Source organism: Cyprinodon variegatus, unplaced genomic scaffold, assembly GCF_000732505.1.
Source record: "Cyprinodon variegatus isolate N-32 unplaced genomic scaffold, C_variegatus-1.0 Scaffold411, whole genome shotgun sequence".
NCBI classification, from domain to species: domain Eukaryota; kingdom Metazoa; phylum Chordata; class Actinopteri; order Cyprinodontiformes; family Cyprinodontidae; genus Cyprinodon; species Cyprinodon variegatus.
In genome coordinates, this window is record NW_015150864.1 from 21294 (window position 1) to 40173 (window position 18880).

The following is an 18880-nucleotide window of genomic DNA, read 5'->3' on the forward strand; positions in this document are numbered from 1 at the left end:
AGGTCTGGACTTGGCCATTCTAAGGCCTGGGTATGTTTATCTATGAAAACATTTCATTGTAGATTTTGCTTTATGTCTTGGATCTTTGTCTTGTTGGAAGATAAATCTCCGTCCAAGTCTCCAGTGTTTTGAAGACTCAAACAGGTTTTCTTCGAGAATGGTCCCGTATTTGGTTCTATTCATCTTCCCATTAATTTTAAACCATCTCCTGTACTGAAGAAAAGCATGCCCAAACCATTAAGTGAAATAAAAATACAGCAAAAAAAAAAAAGATAAGCAGTATTTAAAATTGTAAAATAAGACATAAATCTTTAATTATGCTTATTCACTTTCATGAATTTGTTGTATTTATATTGTATTTTAATCATAAAAAATTTTAGATATGTAAAATATTTTGTCCTCTCAGTTATGCATTTTGTCTCATTATGTTGCTAAAAGAAATGCTGTTGACCTTTCTGACAGTTATAGAGGTATAACTTTCGAAAGGCACTGTGCTATAAACATATTCATATAGATGTTTAACATTAATGTGTTTTTGTCTAAACTGTGCCAGAAAATACTATGTCCAAAATTACAAAGTTGAAATGAGGTAAATACTTTAAACCCAAATTATTTGTGAGATAATTCTTTTTACTTGTATCTGATACATTTTTATGTAAAAATTCAGGTTGTAACATATTTAATATTTTACATTTGCATATGTGGCTAAAGAAATAATGTTTTGGGCTATCAATGTTATAGTATAGGTAAAGATACAAGACATCAAGTTTCTTAGTAAATGTTTAATCATGAAAAGAGAATAACACAAATTATAAACAAATATATCAAAACATACAATAAATACAAATGATATGAGGTTATAAAGTAAATAGGAATCATTGATTTCTATACTACCGTTAGGAACTTTTGAGCTATGTCATTGTTTTAAAGTCATCCTGGCCATTCAGATCTGCCTTATATTAATATATCAAATAAAATGAAATATCATTTTTACTTATTTTTGTAAACCTCAAACAACTTCATGTTTTGCTCAACATGATGCCAAGAGTTTAAGCTTTAAAAACATTCCAGTTTTACTTGAATTATTTCTGTGAAAATCATAAGAAATTAAATGAAGGTATTCAAAGAGGTAAGTCACATAAAAACTATCAAATAAAAAAAATGATTGTGAAGGAATTTAAATCAAACAACAAACTTGAATTTTGCACAACAAAGACAACACCAAATGCAAAAAAACCCACCATATGACAATGACTAATTTAGCTTGGGAACAAGTCAGATCGGAGTGCACCTTTTAAAACAAACAACATAAAAACTGCAACTCATTTTCAAAGAACCAGTGCACTGGGTACATTTTGTAAAGGGTGTTGTAAAAAGTAACACATTATTTAATCACTTTTTTTAGTACAACAGTGCTTAAAGATGCTGACCAGCTGGGACGAGGTGCACAGATCATCCCTTTATGAAACATTAACAAATGATTTTTCCTTTTTCCTGCTACCTTTGCATAAATTACCAGATGTCTGTGTCCAATCGGCTAACATTTTCAGGCTGATTCGATTAAACAAACTAAATTCGGAAACAGATCACCTTTAAGCACTTATTTCTTTAGAAGTGTCATGACTGCCCTGTTCTATTTGTCATAGTAGTCACATATTCATTCTTCATGCCCATCCCCCATCTTCACCCTCTTCCATCGTCATATGGTGATGAAGCCTCCTTGGTCACTGCTGACTGACTCAGGCACAACACAGCGGCCCCTCCTCCTGGTCACACGTCGCTTACGATGAAATTTAGCATAGCAACGAAATCCTATGAGATAAATTCATAAAGCATAATAGCTCAAACATAAATCAGGCAGTGTTCGACTGCATTAACAGTAATTTGTTCTTTATTCTCCTTTGTGACTACAATTTTTCAGCAATTTGGAAACATGCTGGCATGTCTAAGTAGAAGCTATTAGAAAAGAAAAACAAGTTTATGCTTTTTTTAAATGACCTTAAAACTTTTACAAAAAACGAAATAAGTGTAAGATCCTTTTATTTAGTACTTTTTAATTTATTTCACACTATAATTAACCAAAATATGCAGCCCCCCGTTCTTCACACTTTCAAATGTTATGTACTTCTAGACTAACTGGGCAGAAACTATTCAAGATTAAATAAAAAGCACTGATTCAAATAGACAAAATCACGCATTTCTTGGTATTTGGGTCTACTTACCTTCCTCACACATACAGTCATCATAGCATTTGTTGTTTAGGCCTCGATTGTGAGGTTTGCACTCATGTAGTCTTAGGTCACAGCAAGAACCTTACGATCAAGAAACACAAATGATTACATGTAATTAATCTTCCTGACAATAAAACTGCCTGGATCGCTGAAGGCAATTTGAGTGTAATTACAAGTCTGATCTAAAAGACTTTTATTCAGCTAAAATTGATGAATATGATTGAACTAAATTATGTGTGAATTCAAAAATTCCATTCATTCTGACCATGCAGTTACTAATGTCTATACTGACCTGGCAGACAGTCCAGATGGTGGTCACATGGCTCAACTGCATCGGCGTCTCCAGTCAAATTTCCACTGCTCAGGTTTTTGCTCCGCCTCTTGTCTGCAGCAGGAAAAATATTTCAACATTTGATTTTAATTCAAACTGTCTTTATATTCACTACAACTTTTATCATTTTAGATACTTTCAATGTAAAAGTTTTGTTGGGTCAAACTTAGGGTCTGTCAAACCTAATGGGGGAGAAAATATGAGTGTAAATAAGTAGAACTTTAAAATTTAGCAAAATAAATTTAAATTGCATTTCATTTGAAACTTACATATCAAAATTTCCTTGCTGTAACTACAAAATACAAATTACATCAATTGTATAGTGTTAAAGGGGTCTGTATTTTTAGGGGTGTGTTCTTCCTTTTCTAATTTTTTTTAACGTCCTCTGAAGGCCAGATTCATCAGACAATTACGTCATAGCACCACGCCGAGACATATTCGCATTGGAAGACTCCTCGCTATGAGTATCACAACTCGAGCCGTACCTCAAGCACAATCCATACCATCAGCTCACTTGCACATGCGCAACCAGTGTATCCTTGGATATCCCATGATTCATTGTGAATCCAAGAAAGCTGGTGGCTCCCTGATCAGAGGAAAAAGCTAAATGGTGCCGAACAGTGTTGAATATTGTAAGTGCGGTTTAATATAACACAAGTGCGTGAATAGTTTCATCTGAAATTAGTGAAACTTGTTGTTTTAAATGGTTATTGAGTCAGATATGTGGCGGGTAATGTTTGGTTTATTGAAAGGTTTTGTCTGTACCTGTGCAAATGGATTTGGCTGACATTTAAGCACCAATTCGAAATTCTAGCTCTTTATACACCGATGCTGTGAAATCATTCGATCTTGGTTTTGGGGAAGGGCCAACCGCATGCTGTGCAATGTTCTCAACCATAGTGATGCTTGTCATTGGAGATAGCTCTAGCAGAGTTGGCAGGCAGACCGTTAAGGTGACCAGTCCTGTTTCTACCCATATTTTGAGCGAACTTAAAAGATGTCAAAAAAAGAAACTGTAAATTAGACGTTTTCATGCATTGGAGAAAATTCATCAAGCAAGGCCAAGGGTAAAGTCATCATATGTTTATTTTACTCTTGGCTGTAATAAACAAAAAGTAGAACTAGTAAACTAATGTGGACCACAGATTAATAATGGACCGAGGTTTTAATGACTGTGTTGCAATTGGGCAAGTTGGTCTTCATTTATTATGTCAGCTAGTATTAGTGATGGTACATGCCATCTGGAGACGTTAAGAGAGCAGTGTGATCTGAGAGCTTGCTAAAGGAAGGCCATTCAGTCATGTTTGGTAAATGTGTTTGCATCTCTTTAGCGCATATACTCTTTTTTGAAAAAGTCAAAAACCACCCGAGAGAGAGTGAACATTATTTTTGTAAAATTTGGGAAGTTCCTCTAATGCGATACCTCAAATTGCACATAAAAAATGCTGATAGTGACATGTCCACTGTAAGTTTTCCTTCAGACACACAGTAATCTGAATGTATCATTCAGTTATCAGTTATCCTACTGAAACTGTCCTGCAGAATATTGTGTGTATGTGGCAATACACAGGTTGACAAAGTTGCTGGTAAACTTTGTTTAATGAAAGAAAAACCTACAATGGTCACAAAAATAACTTACAAATGTAAATGTAAAAACAAAAAATAAATAAAAAATTATATGAAAATAAACAAATGAAAATAAAAAAAAATGCTTTTCAACAATTATTCAGCAAAATATAAAAAAAAAAATAAACCTATGAAACAGACTTGGATAAAAATGATGGCATCCCATATGTGACCAAAGAGACATGATTAATGATGGTGCATTCACTAATTAGCATCACAGTTGTCTATGATCTGTAATCTGTCAGCAGGTCTATATATAGGGCTAGAGTTAGTCACTGTGCTGTTTGGTGACATGGTGTGTACCACACACAAAACACGGACCAGAGGAATTAAGATTAGCAAGCAAATTATAGAAGAAAATGATAAAGGATATAAGACTATCTCCAAGATGCTAGATGTTCCTGCGATTACAGTTTCACATGTATGATCCATGGGACGTGGCTACTGCGGTAAGTCAATTTTACAGAAAGAACTCAATTTGCCTCTGTGTTTACATCTAAGAAGAAGAAGAAAAAGAAGAATCCTTGTTTGTGCACTGACCGATTTGCCTACGACGGTCTCCCGACCTTACGATTACTGATCAGGAGGTGGTCGTCAGAGGCTGATCGTCCCTCGTTACCCCCTGTACAATACACGACGCACGATCAGGCCGAAAGTTGGCCTGATCGGAAAATTCTCGCAAGACTGGAAAGTCGCCCCGAAAAGGGCAAAGAAACGCACAATCTAAGCCTGGCTTGAAAAGATTAAAGGTGAACTTCAAGCTTAAGGAGCATCGTTGTCAGATCACACCATCTATCACTGTTTGAGCCAAAAGGGACTTAATAGGAGATGACCAGGGAGGGAACCAGTCAAAAAAGATCCTAAAAAAAGCCAGACTGGAACCTATCAAACTACATGTCGACAAGCAACAAAGCTTGTGGTAGAATTTGTCATGATCTTGGCGCTGATGGCTGTCTTAATTGCTAATTTCATTCACCTCTCTAACTCTGCCCGGTTTCTCATTACTGCTCACCTGGTCCCAGCCAACAGTACCAGATTATTCTTCAGCCTCTAATGTGAGAGTTTTCTAGCGTTTCTAATAGTGTTCTGATTGCCTGACTCCTACACGTTTCTGTGTTCGCACCTTTGAGCCTTCCTGCCCCTGTCTGATCTGTTTGCCTGACCTTTCTTCTGATTCTGATGGATTCTGCTGTGCACTAAACCTGGATCTGCCTCTTCACTTCACCCTCTGGATTATCCTGTTTTCCTGTCATCTGCTTGCATCTCATCTCCTACCAGTTCTGCAGCCTTCAAGCCTTCAGTGTCTGGAACTCTCTGGCAGTGTTCACTGTGTCTTGTCAACCGACTGGCTGGAATCATCCTCATTCTCTGGGCACGGACTGAACTGTAAAACCAGGTTATTTACTCGCGCATTCATAATCATCTTCCGTCAGATTATCATGGTCAATAATCTGTGTTTCTCTCCTGTAGAGGTTCCTAACTTAAACGCACTAGCCGTTGCTACTGCAGATCCACAGCTCTTTCTTGCTTAAATTAACGCTTTTAAAGTTATCCCACTGTCTGATTGCTGGGTCACTCTATTCTGAGTCATCACAGAATGTCCTATGAACAGATGAGACAAAAACTAAACTCTTTGCGGAGGCATATCAGCTCTATGTTCAAAAATTGGAAAATAAAGCATATCAACAAAAAGAAAAAAACACTGCTCCCAATGTGAAACATGGAGGAGGCTCCGTAATGTTCTGGGGCTGCTTTTTTTATTCTGGTACAGGGTGTTCTGAATCTGCAGGGTGCAATGAAATCTCTAGATTATCACAGGATGCTAGAATGAAATAAAGAGCAATGTCTGACTTCCATTTCTTCTTTTTCATATAAGTTTTATCTATCATTACTTTTCTAAGATTCAAGTTATTTATGTGAACTTTTGGAGTTTCCCTTTCATTGAATGGAGCATCTTTTGGTGTGACATTTTAATCAGACAAAAAAAAACACAGTTCCATAAAATTTTAAACTTCTACCTGAATAGATTTCCAATTTAATGCCTAAATATAAATGCGTTACTGCCATATTACAAACCTTTCTTTCTTGAAGTTGGCCATGCATTCACAGGCTTCATGTCTTCATAATCTGTCCAGTCAAAGAGCGCCATGTCTAACGTTGGCATCACCTCTCCTTGTCCATGTGCAGGCTTCTGAAAATCAAACTAAAATAAAAACTGCAATGTGACTGTATATTAACTGCAATGTGACTGTATATTAACTAATAATGTACCTCAATGTTACAGTATACATTTAGTATATCATTTTAGAGGAAACATTATCCTTAAGCATAACTTCCAATGGCTACGACAACATATAAATGAACATGTTTAATCTTTGGTCAGCTACAGAATGCTATACCTTACATTTAGAAATTGAATAACAAATAGTAATTACAATGGCAGGCAGGTATGTTGAGTGGGTATAGATAAAACACTGAAGATAGTTTCTTCACTGTTTACCCAGCAGCATTAAATGCACACCAGTGTTCTTATTAAAGCCATTGTGTTGTGACTAGCAGCACTAATGCTTCAGTGATTCATAAACTACCCTCAAAGGGACAGCAGAGATAGCAGCTAAGCTTTAGAAAGTTATTGATTAGTAGCAGAATGTTTGCCCAAAGACCAGCATACAAATACATTTTAAACAGGGTCTGTGCTATTTATAAATACACCTTTCAGAGATGGTGCAGATCATTAACCACAACTGCATACTTCATATGTTTTTAATATAGACAGCTGGAGACTGATGCTGGCTGTAGGTTATTAGAGGAAGAGGATGTTTTATCAAGTGTGATGGGCTTTAAATAAGTGAATTATCTTCCTGAAAAGTACTTGATGTTGAATCTTTTTTCCTCCGATCTCTCGGTTTTGTTAACAAACCATCTGTGAAGTTATACATGATCCTCAGTTAAATTTAAAACTTACATCCATTTTTAGTTTTTATCTCCCTTAGCTTTGCACTCATGCTTTTGTTTATTTACTGTTGGACCATTATCATCCACTGCTCAAAGGTTTATTGTGATTTTTTTCATTCACTGCTTTCATGTATAATTAGTTCTGTCCCTTTTGTAAAGCAATCTTGAGTTTTTAATGTCCTCCTCTGCAGTTTTTTCCTCCCTTTGAAATCATGACAGTTTATATCTGCTTGAGCTGGAAATATAAAGATTTATATTGTTTCCTTAAAAATACTTTACACATTTTTTCAACTAGACTTCTGGTACTTAAAATAATTTATTTCCAAGAATTCAAGAACTAAAATGTATCACAGACTATATAACTACATTATAGATACCATGATCAATTGATACTGTGGGTGTTTCTCTATGTTTTGATAAATGTAATAAAAACCCATTTCTTTTGCTGTTTCCAGGATTTTTCTGAAACTGTATCACAAAACAATGGACGGTTTTTGGCTCACTGGTTGTAACTTATTTAGTCTGTAAAGCAGTTGTTTTTTTTCTTTTTTTTCTTATGACTTCTACAGTATTATCTTTTTTTCTTTAATTTTGCTTTTTCTTTGAACTCTATAGTTGGGGTGTGAATCCTAAAAAATAAATGAGGGAAATATTGGTTTGAATTTATTTCTGTACAATAAGACAAACCTTAAGAAAAAATCTTTATTGAATAAACCAGAGTACATTACCTCAAATAAAACTACCCAGTATAAGAAATTGCAATACCACAAATGACTGTTTGGATTCAAAATGTGTTATGCTGTTATTGTTTGTTATTATAGGTTCCTTGCATTTACGCCCTTCAAACCAAGAATACATCTTGCTAGTTCCATTGACATTGGCTGCTGTTTTAAACATGGCTAAGAAATCATAATTTTGCAGGTTATCTCTGTTCTGCAAATCTTTATTTCCAATTTTGCTTTGAGTGTTCTAAGAAACAAGATATAAGGCATATTATTTTTAAATTTTCCAGCTTTGAGCAGCCATTAAATGTTTCGATTAGGAGCTCTGGTGAATATGTTAAAGAAATGTTTTGATAAAGTTTATATTAATAAAATTCTTTATCATTACCTCAACATTTAGAAAATCTATTTTCCCTTCTAATAACTTATTGCATGTATGTCCTTCCTCTACTGTAACTTATGTTTTTTTGTGACATGCAGCTCTGCTGAATAATGTTTCTTTTTTTTTTCCCTTTGCCATTTTGTATCTGGTGCAGTTTTTTGTTTTTGTTTTGGTGCACTAACTTCTGGTCTCATTTCAGACTTCATCACTTCCAGGGATTCCTCTTTAATCCGCCTTGGCACTCCCTAATGTTGTTCACCTGTGTCTGGTTGTCATTTTCCTTGCCTATTTAAATATCCCCTATCCACTATCCCCTACGATAACCCACAGTAGGTAAAGGTGGTTAAGTTAAGCTTGTGTTCTAACCGCAGCTCTAGCAGCTCGCTAATGGGATATAGTTTGTGACCAGGTTAGGATAACACACGTGGTTGCAAATTGGAGTTGGCGCCATGACAGCCTGCTTTTTTTGTTCCCTGTTGGAGACGAGGACTGAGCGGTGCACAGCGTTTCAGTAGGATTTTATACTGATCTTGTACAAGGTACTCCCTTTTGTTTTTTTCTTTACACTCTGAGTGAAACAACCACTGAGTTTGGTCTCCAGGATCACAAGCATCGGAAAAAAGGCCTGCAATGTAAGATTAAGTTGGGGTTTGCCAGCTTTAGGGTTAATCTATAAGTTTTTTTTTAAGTAGTATTGAACTGTTGATTCAGATTGACCCACTCTGGTTGTTTACTTGCCTGCTACAGTACTTGTGTTCTTTTGTTTTAAGAGGTTAAAGGTAGTAATTTTATTCACCCCTATTTGTGTTTATTTACTTTTCAAAATAAAGGGACGGGTCATGTTAACACGTTATACCTTGTGTACAGTTATGATTTAGTCTGTGATTCCTTTTTGTTCATTGTGCATTGCTAAATTCTAATAGTGTGTAGATGCAGGATATAAATTTTAAAGTAAACAAGCTTAATAAAACGCAGAGCCCACTCAGTTAATTGGTTAGTAAAAGGGCTACATTTACATGGTTCAAATACTTAATCTCATTAAGTGTTTTAACTGACTTTTAAGTTTATGTATTAAAAGTCAGTACACAACACCTGTTTGGCATTGAACCTGACATATCATGTTGTCAGATGTTGGGTTAATATAGATGTACACAGGGTCAGGTTGGTTTGGGAAGAGTTTTTATCTTGTTAAAGAAATCATAGAAGCAATCATTTTATTTGGGTTATCTTTAAATAAAAAAAAACGTGAAAGATAGATTTCTTCAATTCTGTTTCAAATTGCTTTCTTGGTATTTTAGATAATGATGAGACACTTAAAAGTTCCTAAATGTAAATTTGAAAGAAATGAATTTGATGTTGCTGTTTGTATTTTTTGTAGTGTAGCACATAGCGATGGCTATGATGAAGAAATGTCTGGATGACTGTGGGCTGCTGTTGGATATTGTAATGGTTCTCCCCCTTTGATCTTCTCTTTAAGTTTTCAGTTATTTGTAATTCTGTTTTGTTGATCATTGATTTCTTTTCCATTTTGTGTTATGTTTAAGATGGGTTGCATTTTTCGAGTTACTTTCTGTTTCCAGTTGTGACAATCTCCTTTCTCCCTAAGCCCCTGTCACATCTTGATGATTTACCAGCGTATGCCTGACGTCCCAGAATCTTCTAAAATGCTGGCATATGTGGAACTTTCTATATGTATTTTATATGTATATGTATCTATATGTATTTTTTCAATTCTTCATATTTTATCACTGCAGCGTACTTAGGGGGCAGCAATGCGCCCAAAGGCGCCCAGCCTGCATAAAAAGATTTACTTGATAGTGGTATTAACCTAGCTGCTGTTTACCACCCACTAAAAAAATAGAATAGATTAATAAAAAGAAAAAGCAGTTTTGCAGTCATAGCAAATTCAGTATCATGTCTGCTGGGAAGTTTGTTGGTCGTGAGCGTGAACGCAGGGAGGATCCATCACACTCACCCAATGATGGGGATAAAGTCTGGAGGAGAAGTGACAGTTTCCTCCTGTGAATCCCTTTTTTATACCAAAATGCTGGCAACATGCCATTATATGGTAGCTGTAAGTTAGAAACACGTTCAGTGGTCGTCTGGAACATGTTAAATACATTGATATGCGTTTGGGATAAGTTCTTGATGAGTTACACCTAAATTATACACAAGTTACTCATAGGTTTTGGATAAGCTAGACGCCACGACTTATGAGTAACTTACACTTTACGTATGTCCAAGATCAAATAACTTACCTGTAACTTATGGCCCACCCATGAGCATACACTGTTTGCTGGTTTGTTGTCGTTACTTGGGTCCTTGTGTGTATTTTCCCCTGGTTTTTGGTTTCCTTTATTTTGTTCTTGGATTTTGTTCCTGTTGTTGTTGTTTTTTTATTTCATTAATTTTGATTTTCCCTTCTATTTCACATCTATATTGTTTTGTCTTTATAAAATATGCATAGATTTGGGGCTGTGAGGTTTATGGATTATAATCAATGTTGAAGGGAACCTTAATAAGTTAGAAAAAAAATGAAATCAGTGGATTCCTAGAGACATCTGAAGAGAAACGGCTTGAAAGAGTAGATATGTTTTATTTTCTGCAAGAGGAACTGGAGACCTGTCCAGGGTGAACCCCACCTATAGCAGCATAGAAAGCTGGAGATAGGCACTAGCCCTCCTCACAACCCCACTTGGGATAAGTGTGATGGAAAAAGGATGGATGGATATGTGTTATGTTGTCTGCCACTAGTTCAGTGAGTTGAACTACATGATTGATGCTGTTTTATTCATATTTTATTTTACACACTGGCCAAATCTACTGAAAATGACTGATCTTCTTGAAGACATGGATATCTAAATCTGGGTGGATATGGGAGGTGGTCAGCTTTGGTTTCTGCACCCCCGCGGTTTCCCAGATCACAAGCCATAAAACTGGAGGTAAAAATAAAATGGGAATGTTTTATAAAGGAGCAGAGAGGTCGTTACAGTGACATGCTCTTGAACTCAGAGACCCTGCAGCATAGTTTTATTACCATAAATTTGGTCATAGCTCTCAAACACACTAAAACCAAGAGCCAGAGAGGTGGGACTGCGGGAGGACATTTTTCACCAGCAGCACTCAGCTTCACAATCTCTTTTCTAAAATGAGCTAAGAGGTTTGGAGCGGCATAACTGCAGCAATGGGGCCCCATTTTCACTTTATTTCCTTGGCATACTGGAGTCACACTGAGGTAAAGCAGACGCAGCCTTTAATAAGGACTCCAGTTTTGTTGAGGTTACCTGGGGTTTGGTGGAGGCTGGGGGAAGCGTTGGGGGATGCTCATTCGTCACCTTGGCAACCATGAAAGAGTCAGAGTCAAACAAGCTGACAAGGGGGGAGGAGGGTTCACTGGGCGGGGTCACGTCAAGCCAGAGGGAGGCTGATGGTGAGGCTGAGGCAGGGGGAGGTTCCTCATATTGGTCTCCATCCTTGAATGCGGAGCTACTGTCAGGCCCTGAGGGAAACCCTGAGAAGATGGAAGAAAAACAATTCTTTGTTTTGTATTTTAACACAATCAACTTCATTTTCTGATTGCTATACTGTTGTTTTTGTCTGACAATACCCATTCTAGTTTTGGATTATGTGCCTGTATGTGTGTGTGTGTGTGTGTGTGCGTCTTTTTTAATATAGATATTTTTCTCTGAGATGTTTTTTCTCCAGTACGTTTTAAATAGCTAAGCATCCCAAATTTGTGTACCAGCAGACTTAAGTTAAAGTAAATCTTTTAATATTTACTTTGGTCTAAGATTTTGTGAAAGTAACGCTTTTTAAAAGCTTCTGCACTAATGAATTTCATACCCAAATGTCATTTGCCAGAAAAATAATATTACAAATCCCACATGATTGTGACGTGCCTGATTTAAAACCTACAAGATTATGTAGTTTCTGGAGATATGTGTACATTTACACAACTTGAGCTATGAAACTTAAAAAATGTCCAAAAATATATTACCGGTACTTCCCTTTGCATAAAACAAAAAAAAATGCAATTTTCAATATTTTATATCTTTGGTATAGTTCATAGTTGACCTCTCCAATTCACTACATTTATTGTTCCTGTTGTGGACAACCACTGTGTAAAATTTCAGATCCCTAGTCATAAGAATTGTTAAATTGTGACCTTTTGTGTGTAGAAAAGGTCCAGGCTAGATTGATCCAAATAAGGTCCAAAGGCGGCAAATAAAAAAAACACATTACTATCTGTAGCTTTGAACAAATGTTCATTTAACACCTTTAGGATATTTCAAATTTTCAGCCTTTAGAATTTTGACTATGCATTTTCTTTGAGTATCCAGCTATTTTTACTCTCAATCTCTACACATGAGTATAAGGATTGAAAGTGTTGGGACGGCCTATTCAGACCGTCCCAACACTTTCAAGCCCACATTTCAAAGATTATCTTATTGGTTAATAAAATATGTTAATCAAATTTTGATTGGGAAATGAGTTCCCGTTACACAAAGACTACAGTGACCCTTGCATCTGGGGAGGACATTTCTGAAGTATTCAGGATACTAAGAACTGTGCTTTTGCTTGATTTTTTTTGGAGAAAACAGAAAGGTTAACAAGCTCACATAACGTAGATAACCTATAATGGTGGACATATGTCATTAGGCACATGAAAAATTGTTTTTTTATCCTCATATTATACTTTTCCACGGAAAATAAACAGCTTTGGTTTATTATTACGAGATGATTTTATTTTATGGGAAATACAACAGCATATTAATATGTTCTGGAGTTTAAAGGACGAATTTAACAAGGTAAGAAGTAAAAATTATGAGTTCCAATTGAATGACAGATTATGAGTTATTGGTGTTTTTGAAGTACACTTGGCCTACAATTGAGTTCATGGTTAGTTTTTTTCAAATTAGAATTATTCTAAACAGGTAAAACATTTTGGGTTTTCTTTAGAAATAAGATGCGGATAGATGCACAAAAGAATGTGATGTCAAAACCGCACCAAAACTATCAGATGTCTCAAGCTTTTCTTAGTCGTGTTCATAATTTTTCTGGTAATATACCTTAGGAGAAGAAATGAAAGAAAACAAGACTGGTCAACTTTTTCAATATCAGTACGTTTTTCCTGTTTCATTCCCTACTTTAAGGTTTTTGGTTCATGTTCTATTTTCTAAGATTCATTTTAAGAAACATTTGGTCCAGGTTGATACCTGTTGTTTTTGGGGTCTGTTTAATTCAATTTTTTTTTTCTCGGTTTCGTTATGAATCACCTTTACCGCTTCATACTTTTGCAACTCAATTTGAAGGGCGCTTCTAAAGTGTTGCTGTTTAGTGTCCAGCATTCCCTACATGACAACATGACTGTAAAATAAATCAGCTGCACAACTGTGGATTCTTTGTGATCCCCAAATTTCCATATGTATACAGTAAAAATGTTGTACTACATTGTGTTTTCCAACAAAAACACCTCAATAATTCAACATATGTGTTACTGTTATCAAAGAGATCATATTTTCAGTTGATCAAGCACAATAAAGAAAGGAAATTTAAGAAAACTTGGATGTTGACAATAAAGAAATTATATTTAAAGCAAACCCAATTTAATATAAAATGAAATGTCTTTATTTTTCCTTTTTAATTGGTTTGAATTTCACAAACCTGTAATACACACATTTTATTATTAACCACAGATGTATATATGTTTTTAATGAGCATTTGAAGCAAAGCTCCACACAGCTCAACTGTTTGAGTCAGAGTGAGTTATACCACTACTACAGGAATTCTGCAAACAGCGCATCTGTTTTGCATGTTTATGCTGTTATTATAGCATAAAGGCAGTTTATTCAGTGCAGACTTTTATATTTATAATTTTGTGACAGTGTTGGAGAATGCAGCCTTCAAGCCAAGAAAGATCCACCGCTTGTTGGCAGCAGTGCTGCTAAGCAACAGTGGAATAGGTATAATTTCTACTAGATTTATTACTACGGTGGCTTGTTAAGTCCAAAGGGACTCATGCTTTCTCCATTTAGTATGTATTCACACCTGAAGCAACAGCCCCAGAGTTCATTTGGGAGTGACCCACTTTTTAAGGTGGTGTCAGTCTGCTCCAAACAAACTCTGGACCAGGTAATTTTTCACACCTGCACAAAATGTCAACAACAAGGGGGAAACAAACTCAGATCTGTTTGAAACAGACCAAATGTGACAGGTGTGAATGCACTCTTTAGCTTCAGTTGTTGTTCCAACACTTGAAACCATTGCTTTTATGGTTCAGTTTAAAGAATTGACTTAAACATGTGCAAATCTCACCTTTTTTGAGGCGGACTTTCTCCCGTCGACTCCCTTGCCTCTTATTTTCAAAAGGCTGTCTGTTCCCATTTCCATATCCTCTTCCCTTGCGTGTTCCTACAAGCTGGTTCTCCTGATTCTGGGATGAACTCTTTAAACCCAGTCGAGCTCTCTCCCTGCTTGGGCCCATTTCAACTCTCACTGGGTTCAGACCCTCCAGGCCTGCCTCCTCATCACTGGGCCTGGGCAGAGGATGTAGGGCCCTGTGAGAGAGGAGTCCAGCTCCACTTTTAGCAGAACGGGTCCTCAGGCTACCGTGCCCCCTGCGATCCCTGCTAAAGCTTTGGCTCTGCAAAACCTGAACAGGATAGCGTAAAGCATTACTGCTTCCTGCTGAGGTTTGTGCCTTTCTCCTCCTGCCATGGTTAGCAGCAGTATCAGTACCTTGTGACAGAGCCTGGATGGCAAACAGAGACACCAGCAGCAGACTCCAGTAGATTGCCATTTTCTGTTCAACACGACACCACCTGCAGAGATGTAAATAAAAAAATCTAAGCACTGATAATTTCACAGGAAGAACATTTAATCCTGAAAAACACACTACAAATAAAAAGTCTAAAGGTGTTTTCACATCTACACTGACATTGGTTATGTTTATCAGAAACAAAAAATCAATACTTAACCATTTTTCCACCAATGTATTTTTTTTATTTTAAGACCATTAATGCTTCCACATTTGCTGGTCAATGTTTATTGCTTGAAATTAGTTATTTTGTAATGTTTTCTCATTAAATGGAACATCTGCTTTGCATTTTCTGCTGCCAGGAAATTGGTTTGCATTGTTAACATGATGTTTAGTTTCTTGTTTGTCAGTTAGAGTAATTATTAATGTTATAGTGTAGGGGTAACTAATTAAAATTCACTGGGGTCAGTGTAGCCTGGGTGTGAGAAGAACCACCTGTGCCTTAACCCTAAGCTTTTTGTTTACCTGTCAGCCATGTTAAAAATTCAATGAAAATCATTTATTGTTTTAATATATTAATTAATATTGTTATTTTAACAGGAACAGTAGCAGTAATAGCTGTGTCTCTTCTATATCTGATTTATTTCCCCAGGTTGCATCTTATATCAATTTATTTAAAAAAAATGCATCTCACTGAAAATTTGCTTGTTCATTTTTCTTTTTTGAATTAACTGGGGTGTCACAATGCACATTGTAATGAGCCTCCTTTGGTATTCAAAGATCAAATGAGTCCTGCACACTTACCTCTGTAGGTATACCACGTAAACCTGAGGAATCGTATCCTTTTATACATTTTTCAAAGCAAAACCAGAATCTTAAATCAATAAAGTTTATATGATATACTCATCAATTCACTCAGAATATTGTCTATTTTTAAAAAATACTTGTGTGTACACATTTTCACTGGTGTATCTTTATACATAACTCAATACAAGACACTGCACTGCGCTCATCTTTCATCACCGTCTATTTAGTCGTCCTGGGAGCCCTCCGTCTGCACCTTTCATTATGAATAGTCAACATATCTGTGAGATGTGACTGAACTGAAATATGAGGTGCAGTATAGCTGCATTACTGGTGCGTCATTACAATCTGATGTGATTAAAATATGTAGGGAACAAAACAGTGGGATGGAATATTTTTTTCTTTTTTTATTGCTACCTTACACTAGTAAAAACAGTTTCAGTTTAAATTCTGTTTACACATTATTGGACAGTTTCTTGTATAAAGTTAAGATTTAGATTGAATCCATTTGACTATATTCAGCAAAAGTTTGAAAAATTTTATTTTTATAATAATTTTATTTTTATAATAATTCAGCAATAATGTTAATTCGAAGCTTTATTATTAAATAACTCTATTACATTTATTTATTATTAAATTACTATACTTTATTTACTTTATTATTAAATTACTATATAAATTACTAGAAATATTTAAACATTGAAGTGATTCGCAAAAAGTTATCGCCAATATAAAAAATTTAAATCTGACCCTTTATAAACTTTTAGATATAAATTAAGGATAATAAAGCATGTTTAACTCTTTAATATCACTCATACTACCTGGTACTTTTTACCTAATTCACACAGCCTTTGTATTTTTTTTTATTGGCTTTAAACTCTGCATGCATGGGCTATTTTACAGCACCAGTAATGTCCAGTGGTCCAGCAGTACTGCCTAACAGTACTTGCTAATGATATTAATCAAATTTTGTAACGTAAACAAAGTACTTATAGATGATGTCAAAGAAATAGCAGTTGAAAAATAGTACCCACAGCAAAACTAGCAATGATAAATGTACAAACATGCTCAGCAAGTTCATTTTGATGGAAAAATAATTTCTTAAATAATGTATTTTTTGCTTATTGACGAATAGTATGATACATTTTGTGATAATTTGCATGTCTATCGCTGAAAAAAAAACTACTTTTGTATTTAGAAGTTGGAAAGAGTATTAAGTCGGAAAAATCCCCTTGAACATAAGGAATAAAAATATATATTGGAAAGTTTGAGGTTTCCAAACAGCCCAGAAGTCAGTTTTCAACATGAATGCAATCTATATGATACATAGAGAAAGTTGCAGGAATACACTGTACATCAGCAATCCTAATGGTTTGAACTGATCATAGGAAAAAGTAAAACTCAACCAGTTGAGTCTAATATTGCTCTCTGGTCCAAAAATTTAAAAAGAAAAGCATGTGTTTCTATCTAATTTCTCTCCTTGCAACAAATAAAGGCTGCACTTTCAAATAAAAATAAAAAGTACTAGTTTTTTTTATGGTGCAGTCATATGTCATAACGATATTATTCAAACCACTAGAGGTTAAGCGTAGATATTTTTTTTCCTCTTAGTAAAACTCATGTGAGATGACATGGTTCAGAATTGTTTGTTTTTGTCCTCGTTTTAAACTGACACTACAATCCATCGCCTTAGACAGTACAAACAGCTGTTATAGTGTTGCAGCAGGCGGGTCCCTTGTGTTAAAAGACAAACTGCAGCGCAGGGCGCACAGAAAATCAATGAGTAAGAAGTATTGAGCTGTTAGTGATGGTGAGTGTGTGCTCTTTCTGAGCCTCGAAGGTTGGGTTGGGGGGGGGGCAGATGAAGTCGTTGGTCTTTCATCACAGCAAGGAGAAAGAAGCACGCCATTCAGTACACATGGGACATTTAAGGCTTTCTGAAAACAACAACAAAAGAAGAGTAGCCATTGTGTGTGTGTGTGTGTGCAAATGGTGAAGAGGATAGTGCTGATGTCAGGGGAAATTTGCAGTGTGAGTGTAAGTATCACTCATGGGATTTAGAGGAGGTGTGTGTCAATGACCCTATGGGACCTAAACCAGCTGGCAGCATGTGGCTGGTACTAGGGGGAGTTTTTTTATTACTTTCATTGGTGTCAAAGGGCAAGGTTATCAGCTGTGTCATAGCTAAGATTTAGCTAGAACAGATTTTGATTGTTAAATCCTAGAAGACAAATTATATAATATTGTTGTGAAAAAAAAAATCTGAAATAATTTACTAGATATTTTATGTTGAATTCCATTTAAATATACTTTAGTAATCTCAAAATGAAATTAAATGTTCTAGTAACTCCTAGGGTTTATTTCAGATGTTGTAGGCAGGGAGGATCTTTTATATTAGTCTGTCTTGAACAGATTTAGAGAATCCTCAGACTGAAGACACTTTGTTGTTGTTGTTTAAAATCTTCTGAAGAGGAGGCTCATTGTTGTCCTTAATGGTTTTCACCTTATGATAAATTCTTTTTGTTGTGAAATAAACTCCAGAGGTTCTAGAGGAGTTCTTAGAACAGAGCTGGCCTTCTTAATTAGATTTTTGAGCTTTTTTAAGTCATTAGCTCTAATTACCCCATTACCCCAGCAGATGATGGCAGAAGAGATCACACCCTCCAAAACAGACTAATAGAACATATACAACATCTTGTTGCAAACATCAAAATATCTAAGATTCCACTAGAAGTCTGCTCTGTCCTTTCATCCTCATATTTTTTTCTTTTATCTGGTTTCTTTATAAAAATAAATTCAGGTTCTTTCAAAATAGTGGACTGCTGCTCCTCCACATCAAGAGGAGTTGAGGTGGCTCGGGCATCTGGTTAGGATGCCTCCTGGACGTCTCCCTAGTGAGGTGTTCCAGACAGGACCAGGGGGAGATCCAGAACACGCTGGAGGGACTGTGATTCTCGGCTGGCCTGGGAGCGCCTTGGGGATCCCCTGAAGGAGCTGACCAAAGTGGCTGGGGAGAGGGACATCTGGTCCCTCCCTACCGAAGCTGCCCCGTGACCCGACCCCAGATACACG

The 18880-nt window shown here is 36.0% G+C and overlaps 1 protein-coding gene across 2 annotated transcripts in view; it reads right to left on the bottom strand.

Annotated features, from left to right (window-relative positions):
- Positions 1–802: 802 nt before the first annotated feature.
- The window catches only part of draxin (dorsal inhibitory axon guidance protein), a 26918-nt gene continuing 8840 nt past the window's right edge, over positions 803–18880 (bottom strand). The window contains exons 2-7 of one of the 2 annotated variants that reach the window (XM_015388058.1): positions 14563–15068; positions 11532–11758; positions 6265–6391; positions 2524–2616; positions 2223–2312; positions 803–1812 (exon numbers count right to left, since the gene is read on the bottom strand). In XM_015388058.1, the coding sequence (XP_015243544.1) occupies positions 1700–1812; positions 2223–2312; positions 2524–2616; positions 6265–6391; positions 11532–11758; positions 14563–15046 (1134 nt within the window). In that variant the 5' untranslated portion in view covers positions 15047–15068 and the 3' untranslated portion in view covers positions 803–1699. The remainder of the gene's footprint in view (positions 1813–2222; positions 2313–2523; positions 2617–6264; positions 6392–11531; positions 11759–14562; positions 15069–18880) is intronic. The other variant, XM_015388059.1, reaches the window with a different exon arrangement.